This window comes from Amphimedon queenslandica, unplaced genomic scaffold (assembly GCF_000090795.2).
Source record: "Amphimedon queenslandica unplaced genomic scaffold, v1.1 AMPQUscaffold_13521, whole genome shotgun sequence".
Lineage (NCBI taxonomy): Eukaryota > Metazoa > Porifera > Demospongiae > Haplosclerida > Niphatidae > Amphimedon > Amphimedon queenslandica.
Genome location: NW_003546243.1, coordinates 1018841 through 1034324, shown reverse-complemented (window position 1 = coordinate 1034324; position 15484 = coordinate 1018841). Strand labels below are relative to the sequence as shown.

The following is a 15484-nucleotide window of genomic DNA, read 5'->3' as shown; positions in this document are numbered from 1 at the left end:
GCGGTATTTTAATTAATATTGCAAAAAATATAATAATAACAGCAAGAATTTATCACAGTATATAAATCTAAGAGTCAACACATTTAAAAGATTTTAATTAGACAATTCTTTTTCCTTGACATAAACATCACGATAAAACTGCGCCAAAGACTCTTGCCATTCCAGAGGTGCTCTGGCTGACATAAAATTGACGATGCTCTTTGGTATCCAACCCATTGGATCATTCTGAAGTAAAATAGTCAGTCGTGTTGAATTTGGATCATTCTCTTCTGGACGAATAAGTACGCCAGAAAGAATAGTCTTTGCTCTAATGCATAAAAAATAAAAAATAAAATAATACATATGCAGCTTGTGGTTCATACAGCTTATTCGTAATGCCAATTCTAGTGACACATTATGTTTATCATAAATTTGGCAAACTATTATATCAATGTTACTGGCTGAACACATATAGTCAAACTGCTTGACAAACAAGTGTTACATCATGTTATAGTATAACTTACCTAACAACTCCAGGGACTTCAGGTCTCCGTTTATCAACAGCATTCTTATACAAAACGTAATGTAAATTCCTCTCTTGATCCTTTCTGTGACTTATATACTGCAAGAGGTCCCTGTCAGCAACTCCAAACGGCATTTTTACATGCCTATGGTAGAATTAAAGTTAAAGCTGTATAGGTAGTACTATGTGTGACAGCATTAACTATATGAGACACTAAGTTGATCAGACAAAGAGTAGTCTTGGTCAGACTAATTAAATAACTAAAATTCTGAGTAGTTAATGACAATAATCACATTGGTAATTGGGAATCAGTAGCAAGAACAATAATTGCATTATTAGCTCAAGACCACTCACCAATACACAATTTTGTAATGGGGCAGAACATCCACCTCTTCGATTACAGGAAATCGTTTCTCCCACCTCATTCTAACTTTAAGATTAGCAATCAGCTCAATAACTGGAGAGAGAAAATATGGAAGCTTAGAGCAAGTCGACAAGTTAGTCAAACTTACCATCATCAGGTGGAATTCCTGGAAACCTCAAAAATCCCTGTGTGATTCAAACAATTATAAATCAACGAACAGTTACATGTTCACTTTTATGAGCTGTACAGGTGAGTTTTCATCCCACTTTCTCCATATTTCTGCTTCCTCTGTACTTTTTACAAACTGCCAGCCCTCACTCTCACTGTTACAGGACTCCTCGTGGAGTATTTTTCTTAAATCTACAATATCATTGCAGCATTAAAATACTGGAATATTAATCTACTTCAAAGACTTAACTGCATCTTATTTTACAGCTAATAAGTTAACCCACAACATTAAAAACCATACTAAAACAGCCAACAGTCCCTAGTACTCACCTTCCTGAGTAAAAGGATCGTCTTCTCCATTCATCTTCTCTACTTTCCAACTTTAAGCTAATAGCTACACCCCTACTGGCACTCCCAATTGTTAATTATGAATTTTATGCTATTTACTCCGCCTAAAAGTCAAATTAATTATTGACCATCATTATTATTTATAATCATTAATTTTTGGAAAATTTTAGGACAATAACACTGTAGTCTGTATTAACGATAGCGACGTAGAGATAGGGTATTACGCCTCTTCCAGTTAGCTCTTCTTGACCCGCCCTGTACTTTAGTACGAAGATGACCTTTGCCCAATCCTCTATTCTTCCTTCCGCATGAAGTAAGTCCTCTCATTTCTCTGTGCTTGTGCACAGGGCGACAGATCCAGTTGGTTCTAAATATCAAGAAATCAAATTATTCTAGTAGACAAAATATTAAAAATATTAGCAGTGAACAAAAATAGAAAAAATAAGTCCTAATAGTAATACTAAATCTATCTTACCTTGGATCTTGGCGAATAACTTTATGAGCAGGATCAACTAGTATGACTTCATAAAACTTGAACGTAGAGTCCTGACCTACCCAATAAGAGTTCAGTACCCTGAGACCTCCACAGTGTCTGCCAACTCTCTCCTAAGCAATGTGAATAATACATGTACATAACTATAACAAGGAAATCATATAACAATATGCACATTTTGTACACTATCAATAATCCAGTTACTCATTTACATGCTTACGATAAGATAAATTAAAAGATAGAGTACATATATATATATATATATGCAATTAAAGAACACACTTAAATTAAAAGGGTGTGGTCAAGTAAAGCCCCACCCAAACATACCTCAGCAACCGATTGTAAACTACGTTGAAACTTCAATTCATTGACACCCTGATTGGTCGGTTTGCCATACGTAGCTCCTTTGCGTGCCTTACGCTTTCTCCCTCCTCTTCGTACACGAATACGATAAATTACAAAACCTTGTTTTGCCTTATAACCTAGCCTCCTAGCTTTATCAGGACGTGTAGGACGAGGTGCTCTATGTAAGACATTCAATTGCCTGTACTGCCAACAACGGACACGAAGTAAAAATCTCAAGAGATCTGATTGCTTCTTCCTCCATAACTCCTGCACATACTTGTAGGCACCCATTGCAACACCTGCATATTAAAAATATACATTATAATGAAAAGTGTAGGGATATTTTGCTTTAAAAAGACATTTAATAACATGGATTTCAGTGGATTTATTGTCTTACCTCAGAATGTTCTTCCAGCAAAAATGGACGCTACACGTGAGAGACTGAAAGGCAAGGCTAAGCGCATGCGCAGTAGACAAACATGAATATCATTAAGACCTCATTATTTTCATTAACAGTTGTAAACAATCTAGCTGTTTCTCACCTTCCTCTCATTTGCCTCTCGCTGACTCTCACCTGTTTTCCTTGCTCCTGATCTCTCTCTCATAGCTTTCAAAAGAGTTACTTTCTGTCATGGATCACATTTATTTTGATGAATATGACTACTTCAACTTTGGCAGTGGTTTTGACAAAATGTTCCCTGACAACAAGAATACTGGTCATTCAAAGCACAAAGGCTACAAACTAGAGACCCAAAGATACTCTCCATCTGGACATGTTCGTAAAGTAGTAACTAAACTTCAGAACTCTGAGAAAAAGAAGAAAGAGAAAAGACTCAGACTCTCAAGCATCTGAACAGCAGCCTAATAAATGGACTTTCCTGATCCCTGCAGAACAAACCCCTACATATCATTACAGTAGTATTAATACTTTTTCTACCTTTTGGTGCTGAATATTTTTGTAGTTTATGTATTGCATTGGTTTTAATGATGATGTAGACATTTTATGATTAATTTTTGATGTAACATAATGGATAGAGTATCTATAGTTGTAAAAGTTCAATTGGCTTGTGATAATTGATATTTTGTCTTGGCTGTGATGTTGCAATTCATGTGCACTATTGCAGAGATTTTGCTGATACATTATTTACATGTTATTGTAGCTGTCATCAGCAAACAAAATTATTTTCTTAAAAATGAATTATCCTCACGCATGCGCAATGACAAAATCGCAGAATTTGGCAGCAGCTTTCACTGCGCATGCGTAGTTAGTACAGCATGTTTTTCACGCGGGAACGTTATTCTTTGAAAAGAGAGAGGCACTCTAGCTCTTCTTCTTCCTCCTCATGCTCCCTTTCCACTTCTAATACTGAAGGAGAAGGTGATGATGGAGTGTGCGAGTCTTTTTCAAGAGATCCTCACTATTACCTCACCAACTTTATGGCCTCTGTGTCTCACGTGACCTCTAGTGTTGATGGTCATTATATTACATCTAATGAAGACAAATCAGCCGTTTTGACTAGCTTTAAAGAAGCTAATGGTATGATTTTATAATAACGATGTGGCAGCCATTTTATGGGTGTGGCTTTTGCCTAAGTAATTAATTATTTAAAAATTAATTATTATTTTTGTGAAAACAATGTTAATGTATTGTTCTATCTTTATGTTATAGTCCATTCACAGCAGCTATTGGTTAGGCTGTATTTACGCAAGCACAGGTGGTTAAGAGTTGATAAATTATCTTATCCCGAGATATCAAATGACCTCAATCCATTCCTCAAAGAACTTGTTAAGAAGAAATTACTTGATGATGGTAATACTAATAGTAATAATAATAATAATAATATTATATTTAGACTCTTCTCTGAATGATCCTAATGAGATCTTGTGTCTATTAAAAGTGGACCAGTTAAAGCTTTTAAAAGAGCAGCTCCATTTGCCGTCCTCTTTTAACAACCTCCCAAAGAATCAGTTCATATCCTCTGTGCTTGATTATTGCGCCAAACAAAAGCCCCTCCTCCCTCATCTATCGCCATTGCTTGCTTTAAAGAAGAAGTAAGGCTGGCTTGAATTTCACTCATACCTTATATGGCTATTGTTCTTTCTAGGGCTAAGCTTTTATTGGGGAGTTGTGTTTGTGTGTCCGAGGCGTGTTTTAATGTTTTCTCACAGATATCTCTTCTATTCTCACTCATTACAAGTGGTGACATTCATGATGACGAAACACTGCCTCAAAGTCTTGTGTAAGACCATCACCTACTTCTCTCTCTCTCTCTCTCTACTCAAAGTTGTATACTTTTATGCAATGTAATGTGTACATACCTTAAAGAGAGTGCAATGATGTTCAGCACTGGGTTATGATGCATTGTGATTTATACTGCTGTACTGAGCACCCACTCTTTCCCACTCTTTCTCTTCTTGCTACAACCTGTCTACAACCTCTGATAAATTTTCCCTCACTTAGGTATGGTCCCTGGACTAAACTCGCATGGTTTGTTTATCGCACAATCTAGTGCTTTCTTTGTTTGCACTTTGTTTCTTGCTTTGGGACCGTGGGTAAATCTTTTTTGCCCCATTAATGCACCAGTCAATTAGTATCCATTGTCCTTAATATGAAAGATATGTATTTTTAGTAATTTTCAAAGATATTTTTGTGTAGCCTTAAGCATATATAATACAGCTCTTGCGATGGATTTGTTTTGTCTTGATATATTTTTTGTGCATTATATTCATTGGACCGTAAATGGTTACTGTATGATAGTGCATCTAAGCAACAGCCTATGAGCTACCTTAGCAACACCTCTACACTCACCAGTGACTGCCCTAGCTTAGTAATGAAATAGCAAATGTGGGCATGGTTAATGTTCTTGTGTGAATTCTCACTGTAAAAAGTAGTAAATTCACTAACAAACCATTTTTGTAACTATACTACCATATAGTGGAAAATTTTGGAGGGACTAAAATTTGGCGAATTGCTAAATTTTGGTGATTGGCGGATTTTAATTTGGCGAATTGGTGGCCACGTGCATTGAGCATGCGTATAATGGCTCAAAATGGCGGATTTAATTTTGGCGAATGGCTATCAAAACGCCAAATTCGACAAATTTAATTCCCTCCAAAATTTCCCACTATACGGTACATGTACATCATGTTCCAGACTTTTATTATTATTTACATTTTTTGTCTAGTTATCACATGTTGCAAGTGAGCACTGGTCAGATAGTCTACCCTAAGTATGACATCAATGTCGTCGAACCTTTATTTTCGTCTTGTGAGGATTTTGAGAAGTGAGACAAGAAAGAGAGAGACTGAAAAGGGAAACTATCATTATGTTCTTGTTAGGTTTTACTCTGTTCATGTCTTGCAACAGAAATTATCTTCACTTGTCACTTTGAAACATCTAACCCCTCCAATGCTTAGAGATATAATGGAAGAAACCTGTGTCATCCTATTAGATGAATTAAAGTCTCACTCTTGCACAAACACGAGGTCAATTGCATCAGAAAGTAAGAGTTACCATTACCATTACTCATTATCTGCTCTTTTTTACACACTAGAATCCACTGCATTAATGGAAAGAGGGTCTCATGATGAACTGCTTACATACAATGAAGAATCAAGAATGAATGGCCTTGAAGATTTGTTGTGTTATAGTGACAGGAAAGAGAAAAGACACTCCTCTGCCAAAAGAAGAAAGACACACACGAGAAAAGGTGGAAGTACTTTTGATGATCCTATAGATTTAACAGCCGGTAGTGATGATGAAGGAGATCATATACTAAACTCTATCATCAAGTGCTCTTGTGTCTGTTACCCTCGTGCATGGAGGTTAAGATATAACCCTGGCTCTTTGTGTATTTATGTTCTCACTCTCTGTGTTGAGTCTTGGGAAAAACTAAGAGATTACATTGAAGCAAATCGTCTGCTAGTTCTCTTACTGTCTCAGGGTGTTTTTGGATACTATAAACGAGGACACTGGTGGGAACGACTAGCTCTCAATTTGGACAGTCATCTTAAAGAAAAGTCGAAAGTAATTCATAATTGAATCTTTATTTAAATTAGTTATTCTTATGCAGTGATGATTAGCATTGGGCTATGATTATATCAATATGATTATATTTCACTGCTTTACTGAGCTTAAATGATATTTGTCACCTTAAACGTACCATAAACTATAATCACTTCTGTCATAATGTTTTTCTTTTATAGTCATTCCAGTGCATTATGATGGCATTTAAAGACTCTTCAGTGAGTGAGAGTGTCAAGTATGCACTTTATCAAAGAGCTCTCAGACTAACTGGTAGTAATGCTTCACTCCTTCCCTCACTTCCATCATTCAGTATCAGTGAATGTAAAGAGGTACATCAACCACACACACTAACATTTTATGCATGCAATATGAATCACTGCTGAGCTTTTCTTGGTAAGAGCCTATAGGCAGTATTTCTGTGTAACCCTGTCTGTGTATCAACTGCACCCACTCTTATATTGCGTGGGCTAGTTTAATTCCTTGGTATTTTAACTTTTGTCCTTCCATTACAATGTGTGTGTGTCATTAACATAGTGAAGGCTTGTTTTCATATTATGTGGGTCAAGCAATTTCCTGGTGACTATAGTAATAATATTTTTAAAATTATATATTGCCAAGAAATGATTAACAGATAGGCTTAGAATGAATACAGAGCTTCCATAAACTAGGAAAATAAGTTAAATAGCATGCCTCATACCGGCAAGAACCTCTGCAGTCCATGGTTTTTCAAGTTTGGAGAGACTTTAAGATTCATTAAAAAATATAATTTTGACAGAGTCAACTCAAACTTTAAGCACTGCGTAATAACATGTATATCGGAATATGTAATAAAAATGAAGAGCCTCATTTTCATTTTTGGTGAAATTTGGTCAAAGACCCTGTACATAGTACAAGGACTTTGGTTCGATTTTGGAGCAACTTAAAAAATTTGTAAAAAAATCCAATTTTCATTGGAATGAGCTCAAACTTGAAACTTAACATAAGAACATATATATACATCAGAAAAAATTATAAAAATGGAAAATCCTCTCCTTTTCATTTTTGGCGAAATTTGGCTGAAGACCCTGTACTATAGTACAGGGACTTTGGGCCGATTTTGGAGTAACTTTAAAAATTCATAAAAAATCCAATTTTGATCGGAATGAGCTCAAACTTGAAACTTAACATAAGAACATATATATACATCAGAAAAAATTAAAAAAATTGAGATTTCTCTCCTTCTAATTTTTGGTGAAATTTGGCTGAAGACCCTGTACTATAGCCCATGGTCTTTCATCATAATATACTCTTGATTATAAGCACTGATGATTAGCATTGGGCTATGATCTTATATGATTATATTCATTGCTATACTGAGCTCATCATCATGTAGTAAACTAAAACCCTTGATTGCTAACTGTTTCCCTATAAATCCTATTATTATTATTATTATAACATTCTATTATTATAGGTTTTATTGACTGGTATATGTCAACCTAATACCCCTTTATTCATAATACAAGACCACACCCCTTGCTCCTCCTCCTCTGTCTGTACTGTTGAGGGTTTTGCAATACATCACTATACTGGTACTGGCTGCTGGCCTAGAGCCCTTCATCTTGAAGGAGCAATATTCACGTCTCTCTTCCTCTTATTATTTTGGGATATTATTTATACGAATGAAGTACCCGATGTATTTAGAGGACACTATCAAGTATGCTTTATAATATTTCTTACATTAGTATGCGTAATATATAATTAGTAGTGTAATTATGAGTGTTCTTTTAATTGTTTTGCATTGCTTTATTTTGTTAATTTTTTAGACTGCTCCTCTTGATTTTGGTAGGGAGGACTTTTATATGTCACGTAAGTCTGCAATTGACAGTAAACTGGACTGGATCAAACGTTCAGCCATTGATGTGAGCTGAGTTTATGCGCATGTACATGAATACAGCATATTTTAATCCAGTTTAATTTGATGTTGCATGTGTATGAATTTTATTTCTTGTTTGTATAGCTAATGCTTTTCTCGTAATTGTTTTCCTGCATCATCATGACGCTCCACTATGTTGAGCTGAACTTATGCTCACTGCTACACTGTTCATGTGTGCAATTTGCTTGACAAACATCCAGTGATAGTAAATCTCGTTGTAGTAATTATTTTTCTTGATAATATACTTAAGTGGCTGTTGTATTACCCACAAGAACATCAGCCACAAATAATTTACCCATTTATGGTAATATACGCCCACACATTATTATACATTTTCTAATGCATACACTTACAGTGTGTTAATAGTATGCTACATAGAAAGTTTGTGTTCAAATATTATTTGTCTAAAAATATATACCAAGAGAACCAATTATTCTAAAGCATGGCTCCACATTCAAAATTATGCATATTGGTGCCCTAGTTTTGATTTCATTTAGAAGCAATTTCAATACAATTTTGTAAAGCTGTGAGTGATATAATGCAGTCGTGTTCATTATGTCATGGTTTATCACTTAATGTCAGTTTCAGTATTGGTTAGTTGCACTGTCAACCTGATTGTTGTCTCAAAATATGCTTCACGTGTGCTTGTGCTAGTATTACTAGTCCAGTACTACTAATAAAGGACACATCAGACATTATGGCCTATTGCCTATTGCCTAGTGAGTCAGTGTGTTACTGATGTAGTCTCTAATGCAAGGCACTGTGGGTGACTTGGTCACATGCCGCTACAACTGCTTTTAGTGTTTTGTTACACTCTCCTTTCTGAGTATCATCAAACACTCATTGATTGAAGTGTGCCTTGTTTTAGGTACAACTCCTACACCACTGACAAGTGCTTGGGGTAGGGGGGGGGGGAAAGAGAGTCAGCTGAGATTGTTATACATTCCATAACTTGATTCTTTTAGGTCTTATTCCTCTCTTTGTTTTTTGTGTTTCTTGTTGCTAAAAATAAACGAACTTTAATCAGAAAATGTATCACAAAGTTATTATTTTTAAAACTATAAACATGCGAATTTTATAGTTAAAATTTCATGCTTTGTATGGGAAGCTACTACAGGTTGTGTGTTTAATTGTTATGATATTTTGTTTTATTCATAGGATATAACAAAGGATGCATCTTCTTGTTGGAATGACCACTTGGGAGAGAATGCAGTGGGCATTAATTGGGAGGCTTTTCCTAACGGATCAGAAGACATAGTGGTATAATATCATCAATAACCACACCCTCTTAATGAAACCTTTGCTAGGATCTTATAAAGTGTCTTGGGAGCGATGTCTTATATCGTGTTTGTGAGGTTTTCTCTCGGGACTATTATAGGAATCGAGGGGGAGTCCCTGATTTAATATTGTGGGACCCATCAAAGGGGACCAGTAAGGTAATGGGGTGGGAGACAAAGTGGCTACTTTTACTATTGAGTATGGCTAGTGTAAATTCTGACACACCCAACTATTACTGCATACTATAGTATTTACAACTGCAAGAAATACTTGTCATTGCAACAACGTCTTGTTAGTGCTATACTATCATCATGCTATATCCTGTATAACAAAACCGTCTAAGTTGCTGTGTGTGGAGATTTTAAGCCACTGATTGTAAATACCTTCCCTTCATTTATCAGTATAATAATTAATCGAGAGCTTGGTGCATGTACACATGTACATGCTCTTGTTTTTATGATATTTTTTACGATAGTTTGTTGAGGTTAAGGGACCTGGTGATAGACTGTCCAATAAGCAAAGGATATGGATATCGCGTTTAATGAGCTGGGACTCCCAAGTTGAAGTGTGTAGAGTTGAAGGTAATAGGACTCATACGCTATTCACGTGTCTCTTTATCTCTTTCTTGTACCATTTGTAGCTATTAGGAGTTAGTCGAGACAAAGCTGTCTAAGAAATATTATATGGACATATGTTATTTGATATGATAATTTTACTATACCGGAATCATTAATGATCTCTATCAACACTAAGTAGTCGTAATAGTTAGACTGCGCACTTAGCAACTCCTAATGGGTTGGAATAAAATAACTGTCACTGGCTGACTACTACTATTTGCTCCTTCCTGTCTCTGAACTCTCTCTCTCTCTCTCTCTTTTTGCTGCTCCTAGGCTACACTATGGCTGATCTTGATGCTTTTTTGGATATGAAATGGGTTGTCACTGTTGGGGTTTTAACATGTGAGTAACAGCATACAAGGCTTTGGCCTCCAGTGTGATATCTGATCTGTTTTTTGATAGTTTTATTCATTGTACTCCTGGTCACTACAATAATAGTTACAATTGGATACTGCTTGCTGAGAAGAAGGCAAAGATACAACATGAGTGAGCTACACGATTTCATGACACTTAAAACAAGTGTTTGCAACTTGTAGCTTGAAATTAGAGGGAGCATGCAGCAGCAATTAGAGTACAGCAATTAGTGGGATCATATGCTGTACAGCTTTTGCTTCAAATTAGTTCTTGTTTAATGTGCCTCTACAAAATTGCGTGTGTAAGTGGTTTTGGTATGCAGTATTGGTGAAGCAATGGCCACTGGGTTTGCGTGACTTCTCTTCCTTATGCCTTGTGTGTGTTTGTCTGTTCTCACTATACTGCCGGTTCAGTTATAGTGAAAGGCTTTGTCTGATAACAGATTTTTGCTGCTATGGAATGCATTTATTAGACTGTTGGCTTTGTATGTGTGTGTGGGTGTGGGCCATTCTATGCAGTTTAGCGTATGCTTATGTGTATATGTTGCAAAAATTCTTAGAATATAAGTGTAGCAATATGTGTGGTACACGTGCCACAGAAAAAAGACTGGAAATTCAAGCATATTTGGCTTTAATTATAATTACATGGGATTATATCCTTTTCCTCATAGGTAGAAGAAATCGACATATTGTGACACAGAATAATTCTGCTTATTCTCATCCACATTTCACTCAGTCTCTAAGCATTAGCACTAACACAGTTGACTCTACAGTTAATCCAACGGAACCTCTTGTTAATAATGTGATGTATGCAGAGATTTTATTGTGACACTTAATAAATATACTCAATAATTATTTGTCATAGTGACCATGTAAACTGTTATTACAATTGACAATTGAATCACCTTTTCAAAGGCAGACATTGGGTCACTTATTAGTATGAGAAAGAATTTTGACAGTTTCTGTAGCAATGACATTATAGTCTAGTTGGCAGTTGATTGCATACTGACAAGATTGGTTTATATTATTTTAACATTAAAAAAAAAATATCAAAAAGGTAATAATAATGCATTGTTGTATGATACATGAGTTGTCAAACTGTCCATTTGTGTATAATGTGTTGCGATGATGGTTCATTTTGGGATGATCCTTAATAAAACAATATCAGCAAGACTAGCTTGCAAATGTCCTTAAGGTATGAATGACATAAGGGAAAGTAGAAAGGAATAATGTGGATCCAGCCCACCAAGTCTTCAAAGAAGGGGTCACAAGCGCCAGGATTGTGACATTAATACACATGAGGGAACTTTGCTATGAATCTTATAACCAGCCTTTGTCCCGGTCTTGGGGGGGGTATAGGGAAGATGAAACCGGTTCATCTCTTATAGAGCGGTCAGACCAGCTGCCTATTTAAAGGGTCAATGGCTGGTTATCTTCATTATTGTATGCGGCCCCATTCTCTGATGAAAATGAGGTCATCGTGGGGGTAGAGTATAGCAAACGCAGTGTCAGTCCATTCCAAAAGTTCCAAAATGTATTCCTCAAGATTATGCATTTGATCATTGAGCTCCTTGAAGTCAACCCACGAGGGTCTTATCACGAAATCATTACCTAATAATAAAAAAAAAGGAATTAGTAATTATTGATAGTATTATGATTATACAATGGTGTACAACAGTTAATCAATTTTTGTAGCTCAATGTGTTGCAATTTTTAAGCCTTTGATAATGGGGTGCACAAAAAACATCAGACAAGCCTCAATTGTTGTAACTATTCCGGTATGTATGCTAGTGGTTTGTGCAATCGTCTCTTGTTTGTGCGCCCACTCTTTCTTCAAATAGCTTTATTATCAAGCGTACAAGGCTACAAGTCTCAAACATTCCACACTGTACACACTGCAACCACAACAGAGCCAGTGGCTACATGTAAGTCTACAAATTTTAAGCTAGTCTGTGAGCATATGCATAGTGAAATTAAAAAAAATACTTTGCTTGACATAATTAATGCCTTAGGGTTTACTAATAATATATATAGATTGTACTGTATCTAAGGCATACCTTTTTGGTTCTTATCAGCGTATTTCCTCGAGTGCCTGTCAACTTGAGACTCAAAGGCAGAGGCACCAATCTCCAATTGTCCAAGACTTTTCTTAATACCCTGTATACAAGAGAAAAGATTATATTAACGTTGATATCATTGTTTATGTCACAGTTGAATAATTCACATATATAATTGCAATAGAAGTGGTTTGAGGCTCTTGTTGTGTTGATCATTCTATACAAATAAGGATCATCAGGATTTTCCCTGTATAATCATGTGCATGTCTGCTACTCCAAAAGAGGCATTCAGCCTGTAGTTAAGAACTAGTTATTAAGTGAAGTGTCAACAATGCCTTATGACACATTCACACTTATACTATGAACAACCAGCGTACAAGGCTTTCTCAAATTAAAAGAATAGAGTTACACCTCTAAACCTTTTAAGTGGCAATAAATAACTTGTGTACAACTTGACATGAGAAAAACTCATCAATGAAACAAAATGCACTATAAGAATCAATTTCTCTCACCTGCTGTATCCTTTTGTGCTGGCATTTGTCCATCATGGTAGAACAGATGGTGGAGAGAGATTCCAGTTGAGCAGAAACATCACGTAACCATTTCACATTAACAGTATGAGTAGTTTCTCTGTGAAATACAAAATAAAAAGTAAATTGCCTGTACCACTGTATTGCATTTATATGCCGTATGGACTATCATTACATTAATGGCTTACAGTGTTTTTAAGCACATGTCCAAATCTTTAAAAAGTCCTTGAATTGTTTCGGTTGCATTCTGACGAAACTCGAGAGCAGCTTTTTGACTGGCACTTGCAGCTGCCTACAAAAGTAAACAAAGTTATAATAATAATAATTTAATAGTATATAATTAGCAATGATTCATTAATTGTAGTGCAGTGGGCAAAATGAATCACATGATGCCAAAATCGTGTGGGCAAGTGCAGTATAAGGTAGTAACGATTGTCTGTTATGTTCACACCATGTTCAGTAGCACTATGAGCAAGAGGCCCATTATTTGAGTGGGTTGTGGGAAAAACCTCAGGCAACAGCACTATTATAGCTGTCTTTATATTTTTTAATGAATTCATGCAAGACATACCTCTTCACTGGATATTTCTGCTGGTAATGTCTCCGTGTATTGATGACAGTCACAATGGCAACTGGCTCTTCTTAAACGAGGTTGATTCTAAAATAAAATAACAGGATTAAAATACATATAATTTTAGCATTAAAATCAACAATAGCTATCAATATGTATCCAGCAAAAACGTGCTTATTAATACACTTACCAATTCCTCATCATCTCCATGGAACAGTATCTCCAATATGTGCTTGTGTCCTTCGTGATAGTCACCATACTCCGAGTGCAAAGACTGATGCAGTGCACTGACAAAGCAGTCCTCCCACTCAGGGCATTTTCTGCTCATGACAAAGAGAAGAGTCTCAATTGCTTCTCTCCTTTGACTGCTCAGCCACATCTTCTTGAGTTGCTGGTAGTCCTCATCTGTTAGCATACGCGTGACTTTGAGAAATGGCAGGATGATATCAATATCAGTATACTGCATGATGAGGGGAAGGTAAGTTGTAAGGAGTCCAACAGTATGCCTATTCCTCAAGCTGCTGTAAGTATCTACAGAATGAAGGAGTGATTCAAGCTCACTTGTGACCTACAAAGAGAATAAAAATAATAACTATGCATGATCAATTTGGTTTTCAATTTTATTATGCACACAATCATCATCATCATTATTTCTAACCTTTTCTAGGCCACTAGCAAAATGAGCTTTGCATTCTTTCAGCTCCTTCAAAATGTACACATGACCAAGATGAATTGACCCATCACTGTGCTGTGTTACAGAGTCCTCAAGTGCAGTGATAAGTTTGCGTCCCCAATCAGGTTTGTGCCTCACAGTCAAAAGAAACTCAATAATTGCTTCTTGGAGATGTCTCCCTCCCCACAGTCCAGTGAGACGACTGTATTCTTCTCCAGTCATTAGCTTGTGCCTGAGGACAAAAGGAGCAAGATTGGGAAAGTCCATATATTGAATGAGGAGTTGCAGGTTCTCGAATAACTTGTCGCATACAACTCTAGCCTCTAATGTCGCCGGCGACATTGAGTGAGTGAAGGAAGAATGGCGGTTTCTTCCAGTAGCACTGCTTGAGGCTGATGATAAGCTCATTGATAATTGAAAACGATCCGTCTTAATTGAAGACATTGTAGTTATTTTCTTCGAAGTTTAGAACAGTAATATTCTGTCGTGTGTGTGTCGCTGCAGGAGCAGTTTTGAACTTTCAAGTTAGAGCTCTCTTTGTAGCTGTAAGCCATTTTATACCATTGGGTGGATTGCGTAATGTGGCGTTTTTAACCTCGCCCCCTAGATTATTTTATATTAGTGGGAACATTACCGCCCCCGCAGTATTGCTTTTAAAATACATGAATAATATCAAAACTATTTTCTATTTTAATAATAAGATCTTTATATTGCACAAAAACAAGTTAGAGTTACTGTTTTTATACATGCTTCATTCATTATTGTTACAATTGTCGATTCATCCAAACATTAATTTCCTGGTCTAGCTTGCCATGTAGAAATGACACTGAAAGCATTCAATGAGTCAAAAAGTCTGTCATTAAAATATTAAGTAATTATGCCCAGATTCATTTAATGGCAAACCGAATTCATAAACATATGTCATTAGCATTTTTAGCTGACAAATTTTATGTCCTATCTACTAGACTAGCAGAGTATGACAGTAATAGTGCAGAGTTAACTTCCACATGATCACAACCCAACAAGACATTAGCAGCTGTCTCAAAGGACCACTAAAGCATGCCTCAATCAGTTCCTTGTTCACTGACTAGGTGAGACAGGAAAAGGACTGCTAGTGAATGCTAATCTGGTGGAAATAGTTTCCCAATGATATTTTGGTTGATAGGGGAATTAAACATAATGATATTAAAAATATCATTTCTAATATCAGACAAGAAATGAATGAGAAATGACAGACAGACAAGTC

The 15484-nt window shown here is 36.1% G+C and overlaps 4 protein-coding genes across 5 annotated transcripts; 1 reads left to right on the top strand and 3 right to left on the bottom strand.

Moving 5' to 3' along the window:
* Positions 1-6: 6 nt before the first annotated feature.
* LOC100633918 (phosphatidylcholine transfer protein-like) lies at positions 7-1485 on the bottom strand. The gene is made up of 6 exons (XM_003382470.3): positions 1365-1485; positions 1099-1226; positions 1015-1051; positions 857-959; positions 504-647; positions 7-307 (listed from the first exon to the last, which is right to left on the bottom strand). The coding sequence occupies exons 1-6, from the start codon at positions 1396-1398 to the stop codon at positions 94-96; spliced, it is 660 nt and encodes a 219-aa protein (XP_003382518.1). The 5' UTR covers positions 1399-1485; the 3' UTR covers positions 7-93.
* Positions 1486-1502: 17 nt separating this feature from the next.
* On the bottom strand, positions 1503-2691 carry LOC100633790 (60S ribosomal protein L15-like). The gene is made up of 4 exons (XM_003382469.3): positions 2618-2691; positions 2203-2519; positions 1858-1988; positions 1503-1749 (listed from the first exon to the last, which is right to left on the bottom strand). The coding sequence occupies exons 2-4, from the start codon at positions 2509-2511 to the stop codon at positions 1575-1577; spliced, it is 615 nt and encodes a 204-aa protein (XP_003382517.1). The 5' UTR covers positions 2512-2519; positions 2618-2691; the 3' UTR covers positions 1503-1574.
* An 86-nt stretch (positions 2692-2777) lies between these two features.
* Positions 2778-11325, top strand: LOC109580515 (fanconi-associated nuclease 1-like). Of its 2 annotated transcripts, XM_019993795.1 has the most exons (16): positions 2778-3757; positions 3890-4030; positions 4074-4272; positions 4326-4460; positions 5406-5504; positions 5560-5723; positions 5775-6247; positions 6427-6576; positions 7698-7940; positions 8050-8145; positions 9318-9419; positions 9467-9595; positions 9913-10018; positions 10078-10396; positions 10457-10540; positions 11079-11325. In XM_019993795.1, the coding sequence occupies exons 1-14, from the start codon at positions 3496-3498 to the stop codon at positions 10089-10091; spliced, it is 2313 nt and encodes a 770-aa protein (XP_019849354.1). In that variant the 5' UTR covers positions 2778-3495; the 3' UTR covers positions 10092-10396; positions 10457-10540; positions 11079-11325. The 2 variants fall into 2 exon arrangements, with proteins under 2 accessions (XP_019849354.1, XP_019849356.1); XM_019993797.1 differs by lacking the exons at positions 9467-9595; positions 9913-10018; positions 10078-10396; positions 10457-10540; positions 11079-11325 and having other exon boundaries at positions 8073-8145; positions 9318-9407.
* A 144-nt stretch (positions 11326-11469) lies between these two features.
* Positions 11470-14818, bottom strand: LOC109580535 (uncharacterized). Its single transcript, XM_019993812.1, has 7 exons — positions 14224-14818; positions 13756-14133; positions 13566-13652; positions 13183-13286; positions 12977-13094; positions 12465-12564; positions 11470-12018 (listed from the first exon to the last, which is right to left on the bottom strand). Exons 1-7 carry the CDS (start codon positions 14680-14682, stop codon positions 11846-11848), a joined length of 1419 nt encoding a protein of 472 aa, XP_019849371.1. The 5' UTR covers positions 14683-14818; the 3' UTR covers positions 11470-11845.
* Positions 14819-15484: the final 666 nt, after the last annotated feature.